This window comes from Narcine bancroftii, chromosome 8, assembly GCF_036971445.1.
Source record: "Narcine bancroftii isolate sNarBan1 chromosome 8, sNarBan1.hap1, whole genome shotgun sequence".
NCBI classification, from domain to species: Eukaryota; Metazoa; Chordata; class Chondrichthyes; order Torpediniformes; family Narcinidae; genus Narcine; species Narcine bancroftii.
This window is the reverse complement of record NC_091476.1, coordinates 35,681,664-35,704,324: the sequence shown is the minus strand read 5'-3', so window position 1 is coordinate 35,704,324 and position 22,661 is coordinate 35,681,664. Positions and strand designations below refer to the sequence as shown.

Below are 22,661 nucleotides of genomic sequence, written 5' to 3'. Positions count from 1 at the left end.
ATTTATGTTGATCCTTGCTCTCCGATCCTGCAACCTAACAGACTTAAGTGAGACAATGGATGAGATATCTTTGACACCAGTTGGATTAGCAGACTTTTGCTTTTCGTGAAAATCAACAGAGTTCCCACCATACCCTAAGAAGTATGGGGAACCAACATTGGGAAGGCCAATTAGACACTACCAGCAATTCCGAGGCACCGTCTTCCTGTATCTTATTCAGGGACTTCGCCACCAAGGCAAATGGGGGAAATGCATAAAAGTAACATTTAGATCAGTCTAGGGTGAAGGCATCAATGGCCTCCACTTGGGGATCCAGCAGACAGAACACGAACCTCAGAACCTGGGCATTAAGCTTGGATGCCAACAAATCGATCTCCTGCATGCCAAAGGTGTCTGCTAGTAATTTAAAATATTTTTTACCCAGAGTCCACTCAGTGCTATCATTGAATTTTCTGGACATCAGGTCCACCTGTACCTATACGGCAGGTAGGCGGCAGTAACCTAAATGCTCCTCTGAATGCACCAGTGCTGTCTCAATGGCTAACTTGTTACAGGAAGGAGATTTAAGACCTCCCATATTATTGAGGTAGGCCACAGCTGAAGAGTTATCTAACCTCAGCAGTAGATGAATGTCAGCTTCCCTCGCACAGAAAGACTTTAGTGCTAGAAACTTTAGTGCTAGCATTTCCAAATAACTGATGCCTGATTTAGAGGCCTCCCTGAGCTCTATGTCCATCCATCTGCCCCCTGTAGAGACTTTTAGATTCGTGGGTCCTCAACCTTCACCACTGGCATCTGACCTGATCTCCAGGTCCAACTTTCTGATCTCGATCCTCGTGTAATGCTGTGATATATGGTTGATCCACCATACCAGGTTGAATCTGGCCTCACTAGTTAGCCTCATGGGTCTGTCAAAATGTCCCTTTATATATCTGCTCTTCAGATATTTTGCCCTTTCCATGAACCTATAATTTAGCGGGCCATGTTGTACCACTGGGAAAGCCACCACCAGTTTCCCAATTAACCTGACCACCTTTCTTATGGAGGGACAACACTCTGTCATGAGCCCTCCGCAGGCAGTCCTGACCTCTGCCGCTTTATCCTCTGTTAGGGTAAGTCTCATGCCTTCTGTATCTCAAATGATCTGCCCACGATAAGAGTGTCATCAAGGTAAAGCATTACAATGTGCCCCTCTTTCCTGTCCTTGGCAAACACCAGCTTCAGTAACTTGGTAAATGGGCACCGAGCTCAGCCCATTTGGCAAAGCCTTATACTGCCATAGCTCTCCCTTCAAGGAACATTTCAAGAATTTCCTGTGGTGTGGGAAGATCGTGACTGAATAATATGCGTCTTGCAAATCTATCGAGGCCATGTAATAGCCATCACAGAATGTATGTTATCCATTTTAAAATGCCTGTGCAAAATATATTCATTAAGATCCGATAGATCCAGTATCACTCTAGTGCCACCACTTTTGGGTCGTGTGAAGATGTTTGATACAATGTTCAATTATGTTCTTTAAAACGCCATGATCTCAACATGTACAGCCTCCATCAGTTGCGGTCTGCATATATATGTATATAGACCCTTCCTCCTTATTGGAGGGGATTTCTGTGGGTCAAATTCGATTTTATACCCCTTCACGGCCTGCCGAGTAGAAGCATCAGTGGTAATGTTACACCATCTGTCAGAGAATAGCGTTAATCAACCGTCAATCTTTAAAGCCTTGTAATTATTAAGAGTACTCAACTTAAATGCATAGCATTCACTTCCATGACCCACCTAGTCTGTGGGCTGGGGAATTCTGGGCCCACCTCTGCAAAGCACTTTGAGCGGGAAAATACTGCTTCCGCTGTCTTCATAGAGGGTGTTCCCCTAAAAAAAGACCCGTTGGCTGTAGCCACTTGGAGCGGGAAACCACCTCAGATAACCTACTTAAATTCCCCAGCATACCTGCGATAGGGGTGAAAAATAATAGGTTCTCTTGCCTATTTTCTCGGTCCTCTGACCATGCCAGCTGCTGCCTTCTTCTGCTCAATCAAATCTTTCACTTGTTTGCTGGATCATCACCGAATAGAAATTTTGTTAAAGGATTAAATGGTCTGAACAAATGAGCATATCTTACATTTAGGTCGGGCTTGATCAGCTCCTTCCTGAAGGAATTCAGATCATAGTTTGCATGGGATAACAGCCCTAGAGTGTATGGTTGGGTCTCTGATAAATCATGTGAGAGAGTTTGTGCAAATGCAGTGATACCTTTATCCAGTGACCCCTGTAATCTTTGCAATTTCATTTTTTTTTTGCCTGTGTAGGGACCTTCAAATTGTCCCATATCATGGGGTTTACCTTAGGCATCTCCAATAGAGGGCAGTTAACAGGACAGGGGTACTTCTTGATGGATTCATCTAGTACTGTATACTGAAAAGCATTCACCAACATATATATTATATACTCTGCAATATTATCCTCTAGAGGCTGGCTGATACCTTTCGGTACTGCAAACTTTGCAGCAATAGCCGATATATTCTCCTCCTGACTGGCCTGAGCAGTGTATGGGGATTTGGGTGACTCAGCTTCCATTACTGGCCCTTCATCCTCTCCCCATGTATAATCATAAATGTCCTCCCCCTGCTCTGATGGCGTAGGAAACCTGCTCACCATGACCGACACCAGTTCCTCCAATTTGACCAGGTGACTTACAATTTAGTCGCTGGTCTAAGCCTCTGATCTCTGGCAGGTATTACTCTTGGGTCCCAATCGAGCAGGCGCCCATTGTGCAGAGACCACACCCTTCTTCGGGCTTTTTCTGGTTATTCTCACCCGTCTACCGGCTCTTGTGCGGGGTATTCCCTCTCGCTGCCACTCGATATACTGAGATCCAATCATCTCATGCAGCTCACCTCATGCAGTGGCATAACAGTATCACTGCTTGTTTTTTAAGACCCTGACTTCCACAAAGCCAGGTCAGTGCAACTAGACTTGGACCCCACCTTCAGCGAAGGTAGATCGCTGTCGCCTGATCCCACCCTCAGCAGAGGTAGATCCGCATCGCTGCTGTTGTTTGCAAACCCCAAATTCAACAAAGCCAGGTTGGTGCAGCCAGCCTCAGCCTCACCTTCAATGAAAGTAGGCCATTGTTGCCTGATCCCATCCCCACAGAGATAGATCGGCCTTGGTGCTCCTCAGCTGGGACACTGAAGCCCAGCAGGCCCGCTGGATTTTTGGTGCTAACGAAGTGCTACGGGGGCTCTTCTTGGAGGCCTTCCTCCTCAGGCTCTTGCCACTCTGCGTCTGCCCCAGCCCTTTATCGGGACCCAGGAACCTCTCACCGGTTGTCCCGGACCTTCTTCCGGTATACTCCTGCCTTCGGAGGGCTACATCGGGGCTTCCCCTCGTCGGGACCCTGGAACCTCGCATCGTCAGTCCCAGAATCTTAACCGCTCCCCTCCTTCTCCGAAGGGCTTGTTCGGGGGTTTGATTCCATTTGGTGGATTACATTCCTGCGATCACCCTCAGGGCACTGCACCTGCAAGCCCAGTAACTTAATGCTTTTTTTGGGATCGCTCTACGGCAATTCCCCACTGATTCAGCACTTTTTACTCTCACGCCAAAAACGCATGCTGCTCCTCGCAAGTCAATGGATGTAATGGCTGCTCAGGCATGGATGGGATCTCACGTTGGTGAACCAACGTACATTGTGAAGAATAAAAATGATTTTGAATTAATGGGGTGATGTTGAGAAAAAGTACAGAGCAAGTGGTGGTCGAAATCAATTACCCAGCAGGCTACAATGAGGGGAAGATAACCAAAGAAAGGTGTGGCAGTGAAGACATCAAAGCAACTGTGAAGAAAGGATGACTAGCTGTACATGATGCAGGAGATGTGGGAGATCTAAGCTTTATAAGAGTCAGTGAGCTTGCAAGTGTTGTACGTGGACAGCTGGAGATGCACAAAATCTAAAAGAATCAGGCATGCTGGTAATTGGAAATAAAATAAATGAAATTTTTCTTGTCAATAAAAAGCAGAAAGCAACTTCAATAACCTTAACGGTGAAACAAAGGACAAATCTGATAGGAGGCCAAGTTCTACTCAGAAAACAATGTTATGTGCTCCTAAAATATTTGTTTTAAGATACAACAAATTTCATCCAAGGAGAAACAAGATAAGTTAGGACATTGTTTAAAAGGTAACCTGAGGAGAGAGAGGGATATAAGGCAAATCCTTACCTATAATGAAATGTAGTTATCAAAAATTCTGAAAATGACCCAGAGTAGAAGAGCCATGGATGTCGACAGATGGAGAAAGAATAGATTTTCAAAGAAGGTAATTTGAAACAAAAGTATTTATTTGATCAGTTTCTGGATTTTGGGTAGAAATGGGTGAATAAAGTTCAAGAATAATGAAATTGGAGAGCATGAGGGATAGCCTCTGGATTAGCTGGCAGACCAATTGAAATTGCTGTTTATTTTAACATTGATGTTGCAGCATCAGCTCTTATTGTAGTGTCATACATTAAGTGACACACAAGTCTCTCTTGTGTTGGCAAAGCATCGTTCTCCAGCAATAAGTATGCAAATCTTATAGACGCACAGCAAACAGACTAAAACAAAGAAAGCCAAGATGTTTTAAATTAAGGTTAGCTCCACACTGGCACCCATAGAATAATTCAAATCAACTCATACATCACTGCTAAAGTGAGGGACAACCTACAGATGGATAAATTGGTAGTGCAACACCCAGGCTCATGATGGTCTCTCATGCAGGCAGAAGTGTTGCTCATTCGAACATTTTTGAAGCAATATGCTATTGTAAACATATGGTCATATATTTCATTTATTGCAAAACTGAGGAATATTCTAAACTATATCAGGATTGTTTGAACTTTTTCACATAAGAATCACAAGTTCATTGAAAGGGCAAGAGCATAAGTTAGTCTTTCATATATTTTCTGTGGCTCATGAAAATAAAAGTAGATAATATTCATATTTTGTGAATCCTGTTATCACACATGGAGTAAAAGCAGTGTCATAAAGCTGCCTGCAGCATTGGAAAGAAATTCATGTCATTGTTTTGTACACAGACTTTGAAAGGATTTTAAAATTGCTCCATGCAGGGCTTCAGCATCTTTCATGTGTCAAACTGATCTGCTGGGAACCTGAAACTCTATCCAAATCAAGACTCTTTCCAAGTCTGTCTGATTTTACAACAGCTAATAGCACTGCAGTGTCACACTGGAGCCTTTAGTTCTTCTTTTAAGATCTCTAGGATTTTTCCAAGCAATTTTTTTTCAAAGAATGTCCAAAATATAATTCCAGAGGTGAAAGTTGGTCATCTTTAAACCAAATACTCACAAGCTAACTTAGTGCAATTAAAATCATTGCTTTTTTTCTAACTTCAATATTATTAGTTGGCTTTTGAAATTTGCCTAAAGATACAGAAATAATGTCACATTTATTATTAAAGCTGCTTTTAAAAAACAATTTAACATCCAAATGCAACTCACTGACAAGTTCATTGAAAAATTGAAACACACCGATTTCATGACTTCGTAATCATGTGTCAATGGGGAGCATTGGGGGAACGTTTTCACCCAGAGAGTGGTCAGTGTGGAGTGAGCTGCCAGGTGAAGTGGTGAGTGCAGGCTCATGGTTAACATTTTAGAAACATTTGGACAGGTACATAAATGGGAGGTGCATGGTTTGGGTGCTGCTCAACTGAACTAGGCAGAATAATAATTTTGCTCAGACTAGAAGGGCGTGTTTCCGTACTGCAATATTCTATGTTCAGCAATCTGAATATTAGCTGTTTCTCTCTCCACAGGCGCTGCTCAGTCTCCTGAGTGCTCCAGTGTTCAGTTTTCATTTTAGATTTCTGTTCTCTGTGTTATTTTCTTTGATTTATTAACAGATCTCAATGAGGGGAGTAGGGGTGGGGGCCAAGTACCTTAAAGTAACATCTAACTCATAAGACGTTTCCTTATTGTTCAAATTTTAAATGTAAATTCCTCATCTTGTACAACGAAAGGAAAAATTGATGCTTACAATGCCCACTACTGTAAAAATAACTAGCACAAAACTTAAAACCCGTTGTACACTTGCCCAACGTGCATTTGAGAAACCGTGTCCTCGAGATTACTCCAAAGGCAGCAAAATTCGCGTCATCTGTTGAGAAGGAGAACGACTGCCGATGCTGGAATCTTGACCAAGAAGCTGGAGGGTCTCCGCGGGACAGGCGAAGAGAAATGGCCAGTCAACGGCGCGGGTCGGGACCCTTATCCAGTAAAAGATCCCGCCCCGGGACATTGAGCGACCATTTCCACCCAGGCACAATGCCCCTCTCCAGCTTCTCATTGCTTGCTTTTGTCATTCGTTTCTTGTCACCTCGACCGGGTTCAGAAATTCCATTCCATTTACCCACTGAGTGGCGCTAGTGAAGTTAATTTCCTCAGCCCTTCGCAGCCATTCAAGTCATGGAGTACCAATAAAGCAGTTTTGAGACGTTGATCCATTTCCAGAAGTATAGAGTCTAATTCATTCTAATTATTTATTTCGCATTAGTTCTCACTATTGCGGTTCCCTGGATGTGCTGGTCGAGTGCCAAATTCAGCGAGGAATGCCTCAAAAATTGTGACAGCCGTTCTTCGCTGTTCACATCGACCCTCTGCGTGAAGGCAAATGTCGCTGTACAAGTATCTGAGAAACATATGCACCTTTTCTTTTTCCTCTCCGGGGATTGTCCTTCCAGCACAGCAGGCAGACAGGAGGATGCGTGCACCCGATCAAATCCAGTAAACAAATTGTTAATGCTTGCAGCGCTGTCTCCCTGGCCGGGTTCACAGTGTATTGTGCGGTCTCATGTCTAGGGTGAATGTCTCAGTTTACATCTGTACGTTTGCTTTCTGTTGAACTAACCAGGTCGCATTGTATTCGGATACTTTCACTGTAATTAGTCACAACTCACATTGGACAACTATGTCGCTCTAATTGTAGGAGCTATTTTTTTTTTGTTGGCAGCGCTCGATTTGTAAGAGGAATCGAGTCCTCTAAGAATATATATTTGTTTCTATTATCTTGAGGGCTGCAATGATAGATGTAACGAAATCTGACTTGGCTGCGAAAGGCAGCGAAACAGGCATCCTATTTAGCCTTCCCGAGGGTAACACGATTCGGCTGATGTGCTGTTGTCTTGTCGTCCGCCGTCGATTGATTTAATATAAGACCCATTACAACGTTAATAATTTTACTTGAATATTTCCACCATTTCAACTTACCTGGGGGAATTTAAATAGCACGGAAACTCATTCAGACTGTATTCTGGTACTCAATCAAATATTACAGGCGCCACTTCAGTTTTATTGACCGTGAGTTCCGACAGATCATACCACAAAATGGTATCAACGAACTCCGCCAATCTATTAACCATGTAAATAAACTCTGTGGGGGGAAAAAAGATTTTAAAAACTTGCTGAATCATTTCGGTTGCAACTCCAAGAGTGGGTCGAATGAATCCATAGGTTGGGATTTTTTTTTGTAAACCTCATCTTGTCAAACCACTGTTGGGAGAGAACGGTTTTCTTTTAAAAGCATCAGCAGACAGTCGGGATTCCGATTTCTAAATTAATTGCCTTTTTCCTTCGCCTGTGAATGGGACAGAACATAAACATGGCCACACACACACACACACACACACACACCACAGGGACACCAGACACACACACGACACAGACCGACAGACACACACATCACACAGACCGACAGACACACACGCACACACACCACAGGGACACCAGACACACACACGACACAGACCGACAGACACACACATCACACAGACCGACAGACACACACACACACACCACAGGGACACCAGACACACACACGACACAGACCGACAGACACACACACACACACACACACACGTGATTCAGAGATCGCTGCACTGAGACGCGCTGATAGCATTTAATCTGGTTCTAAGTTGAAGAGCTGTCTGATTTAAATTTGTGTGATTTGATGACCAATAACATTGAATTTTTGCAACTCGCGAAGCGATTTAAAGACGCAAGTAGACGCCACCCCTGCTCTTATTGCAGGTTCTAAGTGCATCATTTACAGTACAGTGGTCTCCCTCCACAGATTATTTTTTTTCTGATCACATCCACTTCCCAATCCTTTCATGATCTTGAAAGTATGGCAAAGGAATCCTATTTGTGTTTTTTTTTTTTGCTGGCCTGTTTAAGTAGCTTTAACACGTCGTTTGAATGAAGGAAAACAATTGTGCCCGATGTTAAGCTATCTGCAACTTGATTTATTTTGCTTTTACACAGATAAACCTTACACACACACGCTCGTACACTTCAACCTGTGTCCTCACGTACACACATGTATACTTTCACCCAGACGCACACAGTCAACCCCCTTTCACCCACAGTGACACAAAAACAGCACACAACACGCTCCCTTTCACACTCAGACACGCGTTTCGCAGGCTCCTCCTTCAATAATGGATTCACAGGAGTGGTGGCTTATCCTCTCAGTTCCTGAAATTGTTGAAAAGAACTTGTCAATTTCAAGCTGTCAATCAGGTCCTGTATTCGGCTCTCATTGGCTGGGGCGAGTCTGGTCCCGGGACTCAGCCGCGCCAAGCCAACTCGCCACTCTTCAGTTGCACTTTGGAATCGCAGCGTGCTGAGGTCGGACCCGCAGCAGCCAGCAATTGCGGCTCCCAGCCCAAGCTGCGACGATGTTGGGAGAATATGCCTTCCAAAATGAACTTGGATCGGAATAAAATCGCCCCGGCTAGGATCTGGAGCCAGATTAAACCTCCTGCCGCAGCATGCAACCTATTTGTCGATCTGCAGATTTGGGCACGGTGCTAAAGTGAGCTGCACAAATCGGAAACAAGGGTTTCCTGCGCACACCAGGTCCTGGAGCTTGCAGCGTGGAACGACACGATCCGGGTTTTCATTTCCTTAAAGACTTTATTGAGGATAATTGCAAGGTGAACGGAAGCGTGGGCGCGCGTCTCAATGTATGTTCGTTTATTACTTTTGTAGTGGGACGGTCAGGATTTGAATGTCCTTGTTTTAATCATGTCACCCTCTTGAAGCGATCTGTGATGAATCGAGAAATCAACAGGTCTCGCCTGGGCATGGATCTGATGTATCTGCTTGCCCTGCTCCTCTGGGCTCGGGCCGCTGCCGTGATTAATTTGAAATACTCGGTGGTGGAAGAGGAGAGAGCAGGGACGGTGATCGGAAACATAGCGAAAGACGCCGGCTTCTCAACTTGGGAGGAGCCGGTGCCTTTCTTCCGCGTCCTGTCCAACTCGGCGTCGCATCTGGTGGAGATCAATCAGTCCAGCGGGTTACTTGTGACCAAGCAAAAGATCGACCGGGATCTGCTCTGTGGACAGAGCCCCAAATGTATGATCTCGCTGGAGGAGATGGTCAACTCCATGGAGATCTGTGTGATCAAAGTGGAGATCCTGGATATCAACGACAATTCGCCCAGTTTCCCCACCGAACAAATCGACCTGGAGATCTCAGAAACGGCCAGCCCCGGCACCAGGATCCCCCTGGAGAGCGCTTACGATCCCGACTCCGGGGACTTCGGAGTACAGACCTACCAGATAACACCCAACGATTTGTTCGGGTTGGAAATCAAGAGCCGGGGTGACGGCTCCCGTTTCGCCGAGTTGGTGGTGGAGAAAGCCCTGGATAGGGAGGTACAGTCTCACTACAGCTTCATGATCACGGCTGTAGACGGCGGCAAGCCCCCAAATTTGGGCACGGCCCAACTCAGCATCAAAGTCATCGATTCCAACGACAACTATCCGGTGTTTGAGCAGACAGCTTACACCGTCAACGTGTTGGAAAACGCGCCGGTCAACACGCTGGTCATTGACCTGAACGCTTCGGACCCGGACGAGGGAACGAACGGCGAGATCGTCTATTCCTTCAACAGTTACGTGTCGGACAAGACGAGGCAACTTTTTAAATTGGATCCGCGGACTGGGGCTATCACAGTGAAGGGCAACATCGACTACGAGGAAGGCAGTATCTACGAGATCGACGTTCAAGCCAAAGACCTGGGACCCAATTCTATCCCGGCCCACTGCAAGGTGACGGTGAATGTGGTAGATGTAAACGACAACGTGCCGATTATCACTTTATTCTCAGTCAACAGCGAGACGGTGGAGGTGAGCGAAGCCGCCCCTCCCGGCTACGTGATCGGTCTGGTGAGGGTCTCCGACCTGGACTCTGGGGCTAACGGTAGGGTCCAGTGCAAACTTTTAGGCGACGTCCCTTTCAAACTGCAGGAGTACGAGAGTTTTTACACCATCCTGGTGGATGGCAGACTGGACCGTGAAGAGAGGGACCTCTATAACCTCACTATTCTGGCCAAGGACGGCGGCTCCCCCTCTCTCCAGTCCACCAAGTCCTTCACAGTCAGAATCACGGATGAAAACGACAACCCGCCTCACTTCACCAAACCTTTTTACCAGGTCAGCGTCCGGGAAAACAACACCCCGGGTTCGCACCTCCTCTCCGTGTCCGCTAGGGACGTGGATTTGGGGTTGAACGGGAGCGTTTCCTACCAGATCATGCCGTCGCAGGTGAAGGACATGCCCGTCTTCACCTACGTGTCCATTAACCCTACCTCGGGGGATGTATATGCGCTGAGGTCGTTCAATTACGAACAGACCAGGTCTTTCGAATTTAAGGTGATGGCCAAAGATGGGGGCAACCCGGCCCTGGAAAGTAACAGCACAGTGAAAGTGTTTGTACTGGACATCAATGACAATGTCCCGATTATAACTGCTCCACCTTTGGTTAATGGCAGCACCGATGTCTACATCCCCAGAAACGTCGGCTCTGGCTACTTGGTGACTGTGGTCAAAGCTGATGATTACGACGAAGGTGACAACGGCCGCTTGACTTATGGCATCGTGGATGGCGACCGGGGCTTCTTCGAGATGGACCAGACGAGTGGAGAAATCAGGACCACCAGAAGTTTCGGAGACGGGGCAGAGACCAACTATGAACTGATCGTGGTGGCGCAGGATCACGGGAAGCTTGCCCTCTCCGCCACTGCCCTGATTGCTGTCTATCTCAGCCCTGCTTTAGATGCCCAGGAATCGACAGGGTCCTTGAATTTATCCTTAATCTTTATCATCGCCTTGGGGTCCATCGCTGCAATTCTCTTCGTGACCATGATCTTTGTCGCAGTCAAGTGCAAACGAGATAACAAGGAAATCAGGACGTACAACTGCAGGGTGGCGGAGTATTCTTATGGGCAACAGAAGAAACCAAAGAAAAAGAATAAGATCAACAAGAACGACATCAGATTGGTGCCCAGAGACATGGAGGAGACAGATAAAATGAACGTGGTCAGTTGTTCTTCTCTCACCTCCTCCCTGAACTACTTCGACTACCACCAGCAAACTTTGCCACTGGGTTGTCGCAGGTCGGAGGCCACCTTTCTAAACGTGGAGAATCAGAATTCTAGGAACGCCAGTGGAAACCACGTTTACCACACGTTCACTAACACCCAGGGCTCCCAACAGCAGCCCGACCTCATAATCAACGGAATGCCGCTTCCAGAGGTGAGTGCTCTGCAGAATCGATTCTGCATTCAAGGCCAGAAATGGTCCTTGAGTATTGATCCAGCCTTTGACTGCTCGCTTGGTCGGTTTCACTGCTTTGTTGACAGGGAGGTAAACGTTTGAAAGAAGCTCAATTTCACTCAGAAAATGTTGGCTCGCTTTGCCTTTAAAACTTGACTCATTTTTAAAATTGTGTTTGGAGGAATTATTGAGCATATTGATATGGCTCGATAAAGTTGGTTGAACTCCCAACAAGGAGAAGTGATGTTTCAGGTTTTTTTTTGGCTTATGTGGTTTCACTGCATCCAAGTCAAACAGCGTTGAAAAGGCGAGAAATCTTTAATAACGCGGTTCGTGGAACTGCCCATTCTTGTGCATTCAGCATAAAACGCATGGAGTAAGTGAAACTGGAACTGACGTAAAAGGCCGAATGCACAAAGCTTCAAATGGGAAGAGCAGCAGCAACAATATGTAAGATATGACCATCAGGGTGACTCATGTCTGCGAGCCATGCTGGGAAGCATGGGCTCTGGTCAGGAACTGACATGCTAAGCATTCACCACCTTTGTGTTTCTTTTTGGCACAGAGTGACTTGTAAAAGTTGCAACTAAGGGATTTGGCTATTACTTTAAGTAAAAGAGACTAACATAAGTTTTTGAAATATTAAACAGGGCTAGATGTTCAGTTTGTGAAATAAGTACATTAAAAAAGCTAAAAAAAATCCCCAAGAAAGCTAACATATTTGAAGCAGGAGAAAAAAATGACAAGAAAACATATGAATGACTTTTAAAGAAAACAAAACAGAAAGCAAGAGTGTTTGTTTGCAAGTTTCCATGAACTGTAAAAAAAAAAGTTAAAAAAAATACAGGGGACTTAGAAGTAGAAAGGTGAGAATAATTAATCTAAAAATAAACAAAACCTCAATGGGGAGTAAAGGGAGATCAATCAAGACCTTGGTAAATTGAATCAGATATAACCATTTATGGAGCGGAAGCAGGCCATGTTGGCCTTTTGAGTCTGCACCGGTTCACTAGAACAGCTCCACTAGCTCGAACCTCCCGCTCTCTGCCAATAACCCTCCAACCCCCTCACCTCCATGTACACATCCAACCTTTTCTTAAATGACAGAAGGGACCCTGCCGCAACTATTATTTTTAAAAATGTTCCTTTTTCATGTTTATGTTCATTCAAGTGGTCCACTTTACATTAACTCATTTAACATTGGACTGACTCTTTTTCCTGAAATAGTATTGTCATAAATAGTGGAAAACTTCCTTTTCCAATCAAAGAGTGGCAAAGGCATCCAAAAAAATAGGTGCATTATTCCAGCAAGGGATAATGGCTGGTCACTTAAATAACACCCACCCCACCTCCTTTCTGCATAAGGTGCTAAAGGGACCTTTTGCAACTTGGAGTCAAGGGTTTTTCCACTGTTGGTTTGATCAGGGAGATATTTACCTCAGAGGAGAATTGTAAATCATGTTGAGCAAGTTGTAGTTTTGCTCTCACAAACTTTAACCCACTCTGAACTTCAAATTTAGTCCTTTTTTTCTTGCATGAGGAACCACTTGGCACAACCGTTTCATTCTTGATTGAAAACTCGAGAATTTTCTTCAGGCAGAAAAGATTATTGAATGTAATTAATAATTGTGGAAAAGTGCAGTTTAACTTGCTTGTCTATCAACTGTGAAAATGAATCAGAATCTAAACAAACTTTGTAATGCTGCACATCAAAAAGAAAATGAAGTACACGTTGTATATCAGTATAATACGAATAATTAAAGTACTTCATAACTAAGAGGATAAGAAAGCTCAAAAGGTCATGGTACATGATTAGGCTTTTACTTACATTCAGCATAACAGGTGCTGTATTCTGAGTTTTTGTCCATAATTGAAATCTCTTGAAATTGTATCATGTTTAGGTTGAGAACTTCAATGTGCATCATTCAAACTTATCTCTCCATCTACCTACTCCTGCTAAACTCAAGTTTGAAGTAGTATCGGTCATGTTGTGCTAACACTTGACATCAACAAAAAAAAAACAGTGTGTGTCCGAACTGCAACAGCAGTCAACAGGACTCACCCTTGTTTGGCTCCAGCGGTTGCTATACTGAGAGCTTCTGTCTATTTTATCTGCTACGATCATAATGGCCAAAAAGGAAGGCAGCATTGATTTTAATATCCTGTGACATTGTGCAAAGCCTAGTGCCTGCTACATATTTGATCAAATACATGATGAGGATAGATAATCGTTTTTAGGTGATCTAAGAAATAAAGTATTATGAATTAAAATTGTAATTTGAATGATTCACTAGTTATTATCTGAGGGTGTTTCATAACTGTCTAGTTCAAGTAAATTTTAAATTTACATTTGTCTGACTTCACCCTTTCTCAGAATAGTGCCACAACTATTCACTCCCATTATACACATGTAATGATAGGGGACAGGCAATAGTTACCCTGTTGTGGAGCACCATGTTTTCTGGAATAGCTTCACTATAATATAATTAAAACATGCTTACAGGCGAGCCATTTCATAAATGAACTGTGAGTATGATGGAGAAACTTATAGATCACTGCAAAATGGATTTGCTGTATTATCTCTCATGAGCTCCTTTAAATAAGACCAACAACAGAACAGAGGTCAGAAAATCTCTGGGTGGAAAGAGAAGGAAAAATGGATTTGGGGGCAGTCTCCACTCAGTTCATCTAATGTGCATATCATTGATTAGTAGTGATGGAGGCTATTTTCTATGTTGTATTGGAAAGGAATGGAAGAGAATGTGCAGAAGAAAATAATTGATGTGGTAGAGTTCAGGCAAATGTCCTCCTGGTAGGAAGGACATGGTTTTAAAATGATGTTATGAATAATGTTTCATTTTTTTTTCCTGATTAATCAATAAGTAAATTCTATTTACTAAATGTACTGAATTAAAAGGTCTTTGTAATATAGAATTAATTTATGCACAAACTAGCTGAATGTCATAACACTGTTGTCTATGGAAGCAGGTGCCTGCCAATCCAATACCAGAATTCCCAAGTTATAACACTGTTATTGAAAAAGTGTTGACTGTAAAAGTGCTTTGGACATCTTGAACTTGACAAAGGTGCTATTTTCTTTGTGCTTTGTCTATTTTTTATCTTAGTCTTGGAATGCTACTGCGTAAATTAGTAGCTGTTATTAGTGCAATGCACATTTGGGACATCATAGAGGCATGAAGATTAATAGTCAAATACTCAAAAGAGTAATATTTTAAAATAAGGCAATGTAAAATTATTATTTGTGATAACTCTCCTTTGTTTTTCTGATAACTGTGTACTGTAATTTATGACTGAGCATTAGTTCAGAGCCCTTAAATGCACTTTTCAGTTGTCTGGTATGGTAATCTGCACCATTTAATCGAAGATTTACTGCTGAGATTAGATTTCTACAGTTTTGTTACAAGAAGGTGCTGCAGGCATGTTCCAATTATCATTCATCAAGATAAGGTAAAGGCAAAACTCCCTCAGGGATTGGTTGCAATATAGATTATTGACCCATAAGAAGCAATGGTTGAACCTATTATCTGAAACACCCCAGCACAGCCACATTCCACAAGGATCAGAAAGGCTACAAAAAAAAAGCCTGTGAAGTTTGAGAAATGTACGGTACACCCTTGGAAAGAATGTGACCTATTGTCATCTTGATGGCCACCTCTGGTGTTTATGCAATCCATCTGAAAGCTTGGATTAGGCCAGACTCTTTCCATCATAATGGTATCCCTTTTAATGTCATCCAAATGGCATCTTCACATTAAAACCAAGCTTCCAAGTGCTCTCATTATTGCTATTATCTTATCAATACAAGAAGAATAAATAAAAGCCTGCATCTATGGTTTGGCATTACAAATAAATACATATATATCTTTTTGGTGCCAGTTATATCACTGGTCATACACAAAGAGTGATTAAAATGACCTGAAACCCAATGAATCAGCATGGAAACAGGCCCTTTGGGCCAACTGAGTCAATGCTGACCATCAACCACAGGGAGATACAAATCCTATATTAATCTCAATTTTTAAAAATTCTCACATTTTCATTAAAGTCCCCCAGATTCTACCACTTACCCCATTCATGGGGGTAATTTACAGTATCTGTGAGGAAATTTAAGCACTCAAAGAAAACAAAGTAAAATTCCACACTGACAACTGAACCCACATTTCTGCTGATGTGAGGCAGTGACTCCGCTGGCTGTTTTAAGCCATCCATGACTGATTTAGGACAGTAAACAGTGAGTCTAATCTGGGATGGTTACAATCTGAGCCATTGATTCTTGCATGGCTCCAGAGACCTGCAAATGATCCCAGTATTGAAAAGAAAAGTTACTACAATGAAAGACCATCAGGCAGGAATATAAAACTTGGCGGATATAATGATAACCAGATTATTAAAATAATAATATTTTTTTAGCCAGAACATCTGGCCCATTGAGCCTGCTTTGCCATTCAATGCGATCATGGCTGAACTGATGATGGGCTCATCTCCACCTATCTGCCTCTTCCCCATATCCCTTAATTCCCCGCTGTATAAAAATCTATCCAACCTTGTCTTAAATATATTTACTGAGGTAGCCTCCACTGCTTCAACAGGCAGTGAATTCCATAGATTCACTACACTCTGGGAAAAGTGATTCCACCTCCATCATTCTAAATCTACTACCCTGGATCTTGAAGCTATGTCCACTAGTTCTGGTCTCCTCTATTAATGGAAACAATTTACATCTCTACCTTTCTCATAATTTTATATGTTTCTATAAGATCCCCTCTCATTCTTCTAAATTCCAGCAAGTTCAGTTCCATGCAACTCAATCTCTCCTCATTGGCTAAGCCCTACATCCCTGGAATCAACCTGGCGATCCTCCTCTGCGCGGCTTCCAAAGCCAATACATCCTTCAAGTAGGGAGACCAGAAATACACACAGTACTCCAGAGATGGTATCACCAATACCCTGGGAGGGAGAATGACCTCCCTGCTCTTAAACTAAATCCCTCCAGCAATGAAGGCCAACATTCCATTTGTCTTCTTGATTGCCTTGATAGCAAACCAACCTTTTGTGATTCATGCACAAGCAAGAATGATGGCTATATTAAACAAAATCTGATTAATTCCTCTCCTGTTGAAATGAATGTGTCATTGACATTAGGAAGACTGAAATGTGCTGGTGGTTGCAACTGGGAACTCTCTTGCATGTTTAAATTTATGCTAAATATTTTCTAAAGCCCAGCAAGGAGCCAACAAAACTGAATATCAGTATGCGATGGAATGACATGACAATGCGTGCTTGCTTTGTCTGTGACTGTGAGGAATATGGAAGATTAAGGGTCAAAGAGGAGAAGACAGGTTTCTCTGAAGGGCTGGAAACACACACAAAATCAACCTGCGGATGCTGGAATCTTGAGCAAGCAATGGGCTGCTAAATAACTTGCTGCAGTCTTGAAGGGCACTAGCCATTCTTTTTCTCTCACTGAGTTTCTTCAGCAAATACCAGCATGGGTAGAAATGGCCAGTCAACATTTTGTGTCAGGACCCTTTATTGAGAAGGGTCAACAATGTTGACTGGCCATTTTACCCATGCTGGTGAACAAAAAGTGTCCAGACGCTGGACAAATGGAGCAACACGCCAAGTGGTCATGGACTATCGTTGCTGCCTGACCTGCTGAGCTCCTCCAGTAGCTCACTGTTTTCTCTGAAAGATAGAACCAGTTGAATTGGAGCATTGGTGGCAACTTTGAGACGCAGCACTATTCTTGCTAAATCAGAATTTGTAAAGATTTAATATGGGTTTACTGTTCTTTCTATAAAAATGTGGTTGGTGGAAGAGGGAGAACTAGCAACATGTTTTGAAGCAGTACTTACACATATTTTGTAGTTATTCTTATAAAATTATACTTCCAAAGTAACAGATGTGTTCCATATATTATTGCACCACATGCACATCATTGACATTGTGCCATGAGTGGGAAAAGTCTCATGATTAACAAAGCATTTTGAATGCACCAAGTGCTAATCATTTTGCCTTTTCAGGCATCCTGAAACTCAGAGTGGTGGTGGGCGGGAGGAGGAGGAGGAGGAGGAGAGGGGAGGGAGGGAGGGAGAGAAAATTGGGAAGTAGAATTGTTGAAATATTAACAAGGAGCATGTCTTCACAATGTTGTAGTTTTTAAAATTAAAATGCACATTAAATGGATACCAAGATTTGAAAACTTCACTTATCAAACTGAGATTCATGCAAGTATTTGTGGAAAGGATTTTCAGCCCAAGGGAACTTGTTGAGAGGGAAAGAGGAGGCTGCTTTGACTGGAAAATACTTCAACAATGGAGATACTTGGCATTCCTGTCAAAAGTTACAGGAATATGTCTACTTATAAGCATTCATCTCAAAGAGAGAACTACAAAAACAAGTAACATCTGATGCAATATGTACTCAAATTTATGTTTTGATCACTCATTTTATCACTGTGGAGGTCAGGGTGTTTTTGTTTTCTTGGGTGGAATCCTTCATGTTTTGACTTGCTGTAATCAACTAAAAATATGAGGGAAACTACTTGTGATGTGAAAACCACCCACTAGGAGGTGCATGTGAGCTGCTGAGGGAGCGGGGGTGGGGAGGGGGGGGTGGGGGGGGGGTGGTGCTGGCTTTCACTCAGGGGTTCTTTTGACTCCTGGGAAGTAACTGGTCTGTTCTTGGAACTGAAATCCATTATTAGTTAATGTGAAGAGCAGGAAATGTTTCATTTATATTTGGTTGCAGTTATCTCTTTTTTAAGGTCACTACTTTAAATCTGCTTCTTTTATTAAGCCTTCAGTCATTTTTATAGTCCATTGAGCAGGTATTATTTACAGATCTACAGCATAGGAATAATTATTTAAAAAAAATCTCAAACCAAGTCTCCTGCTGCATGGTTAATTTACACTTCCATTGGTAGATCTTTGATTGGCCAAGACTTCATCACACAGCCAACTTCAGTTAAAGAATCAGATTATTGAGACAACCTTACATTGCAAGTTGTGGGATCTTACTGTGCATATATAATGGATACTGTGTTTCCTTTACTACAGCATGACCATTTCTGGCTCTACTGTGTTTTGAGATACCCTGAGTTCATTAAGACTGCACACACATTTTTTTTAATCTTAAAAGAAGGAACAGTGTCTGTATGAGCTCAGAATTGGCAGTGAGTGGGCAAATGCACTGTACAGATATGATGCAGCTTCTATACACAGATTCACGGCCTGCTTGGCTGCATTAACAAGGCTGCCAGAGCAGGTGGCAATACTGAGTGCAGATTCATAGTTCGAAATACAGATGGGGTCCATTGCTAATGCCTGAATGGAGGACAGTCAGTTTATATTTGGCAGATCCATCAACCCATGAGACCCGCTTGTGCTGATTCAGTAATGAAATGCCTTTAGAAAGAGCAATCCAATCAGATCTGTGAGTTATTGAACTCTTTGGAACTCTAGCTTTGTACGTGAAAGGTTATTGAATTGCTTGTGTTGTAGGTCACTAATTAAACAAACTTTTTAAAAGGACACAAAGTGACATGATTGCAGTAATTGATGTGAGTGTGATCTGTAAAAGGAGGAAGTAATTCAAGTCCCTCATTATACTGTTGCTCTGCATGGTAAAGTATTGCTTGAGCCCTAGAGACCAGGTGCATCTTTTATTGGCTTTTACTGCACAGTAAGGTATGAAATGAGAGGAGAGCAATGCCTTCAATCCTTGAATCCTCTTTTGACAAAGTAACTGCTGTTGGAGCAGAATTCTGATACCACTAATGTACGTAAAATCACTACTGGTGAACTGAAGTATTGTTGGCAAATGGAACACCCTAACTCTTGTATATTCATATTGGAAGGACAGGAATTTCTCCTTAATGGATGAAAATGGCTCCCAGTTGACTGTTTTGAAACAGTTGAAAAACGAAGTTTGAGAACGCTGTGATTGTAGCAAAAACACAGAGATGCTGGAGGAACTCAGCAGGTCTCACAGCATCCATAGAAAGTAAAAATGCATCACCTTGAAGAAGCGCTCAGGCTCGAAATGTCAGTAATATATCTTTACCTCCTATGGATGCTACAATGCCTGATGAGTTCCTCCAGCCTCTCTGTGCTTGAAACATCTGACACTTGTGCTCATTTAGTTTTATCTTTGTTACATTTGTCTAGGTCAGCCTGGGTGGAAATGTTTGGCTTTGTTCATAAAGCTCAGAGGTTTAGGAGTTATAAAGTAACTGCTAATCTTGCAGAGAGCTGTTTGATCGGAACACATGTTTGATAATCAAGCACTTTGAGGTAACTAATTCCATCAAGAGAGATGTACAGTTTGGAAATGATGTGTGGTTCTCATTCTGTGGTCTGATCCCCTGAATCAAAACCATCATTAGTTTTCTGTTCAAGATAGGGATAATAGGCTGCCTGTTCCACACATTCTCAGTTGCATACAATATGGGTTTATGTAAAGGAGGGAGTACGAAAATTTGGGGGAATGAAGTGGGGCAAGGGAGCAGAGCCACATTTACAGCACTGCAATGCAAAGGGAACACAGCTCATAGAAAGCAGCTTGATTGAAGGAGCACTGAAAAGGCAAGCATGCAGAGTACAATAGAAAGTCCAAAGCAGGTGGCGAGAACATGGCCCTCTGAAACAAATAAATCAAAGGGAGCAAGTCCAGGCCTGAAACGTTGGTGACCCTCGACTTCCTATGGGTGCTGAGTTTCTGCAGCATGTTTATGTAGTGCATTCAACCCCTGCATCTGCAGATTTTCTTGGATAAAGTACAGTCAACCTACCTGATGGCGCCAGAGTGAATGCACTATTAAGACAAAGTGAAAACAAGTGTTTTACACGGGTATCTTCATTTTGTATCAAATGAGTCATAAACTGGTGCACAGCAATAACAGAGAAAAAGTCTAAGCCTGTTCCGAACAAGGGCAATTAAAGTTCTTTTAAATTGCATTTCTCTTCAGACTGCATTCTATACCATCTGACCCCCACCCCCCACCACTTCTCCCACCTGGCTTCCTTTCACCTCACAAAATGGAAAGAGTTGTGATAATTTTTATGTAGCCTGTAGAAGAGAAGCCAAACCCTAACTGCTTCACAGGGGAGGGGTCCCAGAAACATTGAGCAGAGTCCTAAGGGGGCCATAACCGAAGAAAGTGATGAGAATGGCTGTTTTATACCAAAGGGCGGTTGGTTGTATGAAGAACAATAACACGAGGATAGTTTTTGACTGATGCTGCAGTGTGCAGTCATGATAAAAGAGACAGCCCCTTTCTATTTAAATTAATTTTTGGATGCAAGTTTTGCTTCCGTGATGGTGAGGACAGAATGAATCATTGGCGCTTAGTTTATTTTTTAGTGCATAGCAGGGTCGCTACATTTATAGCTCGGGTTATAGCTCGAGGTAGAAAGAAAACTCGCACAGCAAGGGAGTGCAATCGACACTGGCTTTATTGGGCTGCAGCTCTGCCTTTTATAGACAGTCGGCTGTGTCACCACTGGGGTGTGGCTTGAGTGAGGCTGGCTGCTGATCGGTTGTCCTGGATGCGTGGGCCTGGATTAGACGCCCTGCAATTCGCTGGCTGTGATTGGCTGATTTGACCGCTATTCCTGTGGCCTATAGGAGCAGGCATCTCATCCTGCATGCTGTCTGTCCAATCGTTGTGTTTGACGACTGTTTATTGTGTCGGCCCGTGGAGTGGGGCACGGGCCGCTACAAGTGTAAGTTTATTTGTCACAAAATACCTACACAGTGAGATGCATTCTTCTGTGAACAGACCAAATAATGTGTGATCTTTAACATTCATGCAGCCATGTAAAGAGCACAATTTATCAAGCTTTGAGTTGAAATGAAAAGGTCAATCAATTAGCTCCAAGCAAGGGCAACATGATGGCACTGCTGTGGGGTTCATTCAGGAGCCTGATGGCTGCAGGGAAGAAACTGTCTGTTGGTGCATGCTTTCACACTCTTGAGCCTTCTTCTCAATGAGAGGACAGAAATCTGTCTGGATATGATGTGTCCTACTGTAGGTTGGATGCCTTTCCTAGACAATGCCAGATGGGAGGGAAGATTTTGTGTTCTGAGCTGCATTCACTACCTTCTGTAGCTTATTCCGATATTGAGCAGAGCATCTCCAATATTACATTGGGATGCATCCAATAAGTATGCTTTTGGTGGTGTACCTGTAGATTATGGTGAGGGACATGGGTGACACGTGGAGTTTCTTAACCCATCAACACCCTTGTCCCATTAATGCATTTAGTCCTAAAAAGAACTTGAAGCGATCTTTTCTTCAGACTTCAGTGGCATTTCTGTGAGCAGAGGTTTGGACTCTGCCCCCTCTCATGGTCAATCATCATTTCCTTTGACATATTGACAGTGAGGGTGAGACTTCTGGCTGAAGATGGGTGCAAACACTGCACCCTCATCTTTAGCTTCTGTGGTTGCACTGAATAAGGAGATTGTTAGAACTTCTCCTCCTGTCTGGAGGTGTTGTACTCAGACTGAGATTACACCAGGTTCCAGTTAGATGAACAGGACTACTGAGTTTACATGATTGATTAATTGTGGGATTGCTTAGCTCTTTTGTTTTGCTGTTTAGCACCAATTTTTAACTAGCTTCACCAGGATCTGAACTCTTGGCTCTCTAAGGTTCATTTCCTGACAGTTCTCATTCAACTGTGGTTGGTTTCCTGATGATGCTTATGTCTGTGTCATCTGTAGCATCACAAATTGCACTGGATTGTAATGATAATTTTGCTGTGGTTGATGGCCCAAAAGATCTCATGCTTGCCTAGTTTTGAGCTGCTGGACTCTTTCACTATTAGTTCCAATTGTTCTAATGGTTCAGTTGTGAGAGAGAATGAAATTGAAATGAGTCTTTCTTACCATGCTGCTTTGATTTGGTGATTTCAACAGAGAGACTGCTGAGGACAAGTTCAAGTTGCTTTAATCCTTTGGTTGATTTTCTCAGAACCTGACACGGATCTAGGCTGGAAAGTGCATGCTAT

The 22,661-nt window shown here is 43.0% G+C and overlaps 1 protein-coding gene across 3 annotated transcripts in view; it reads left to right on the top strand.

The window, feature by feature from the left end:
- Window positions 1–8,684: 8,684 nt before the first annotated feature.
- The window catches only part of pcdh19 (protocadherin 19), a 177,186-nt gene continuing 163,209 nt past the window's right edge, over window positions 8,685–22,661 (top strand). For all 3 annotated transcript variants that reach the window (XR_011343057.1, XM_069893431.1, XM_069893432.1), the window contains exon 1: window positions 8,685–11,604. Coding sequence is in view for 2 of the 3 variants with exons in the window: in XM_069893431.1 (XP_069749532.1) it covers window positions 9,115–11,604 (2,490 nt within the window). In the remaining variant the exon portion in view is untranslated. The remainder of the gene's footprint in view (window positions 11,605–22,661) is intronic.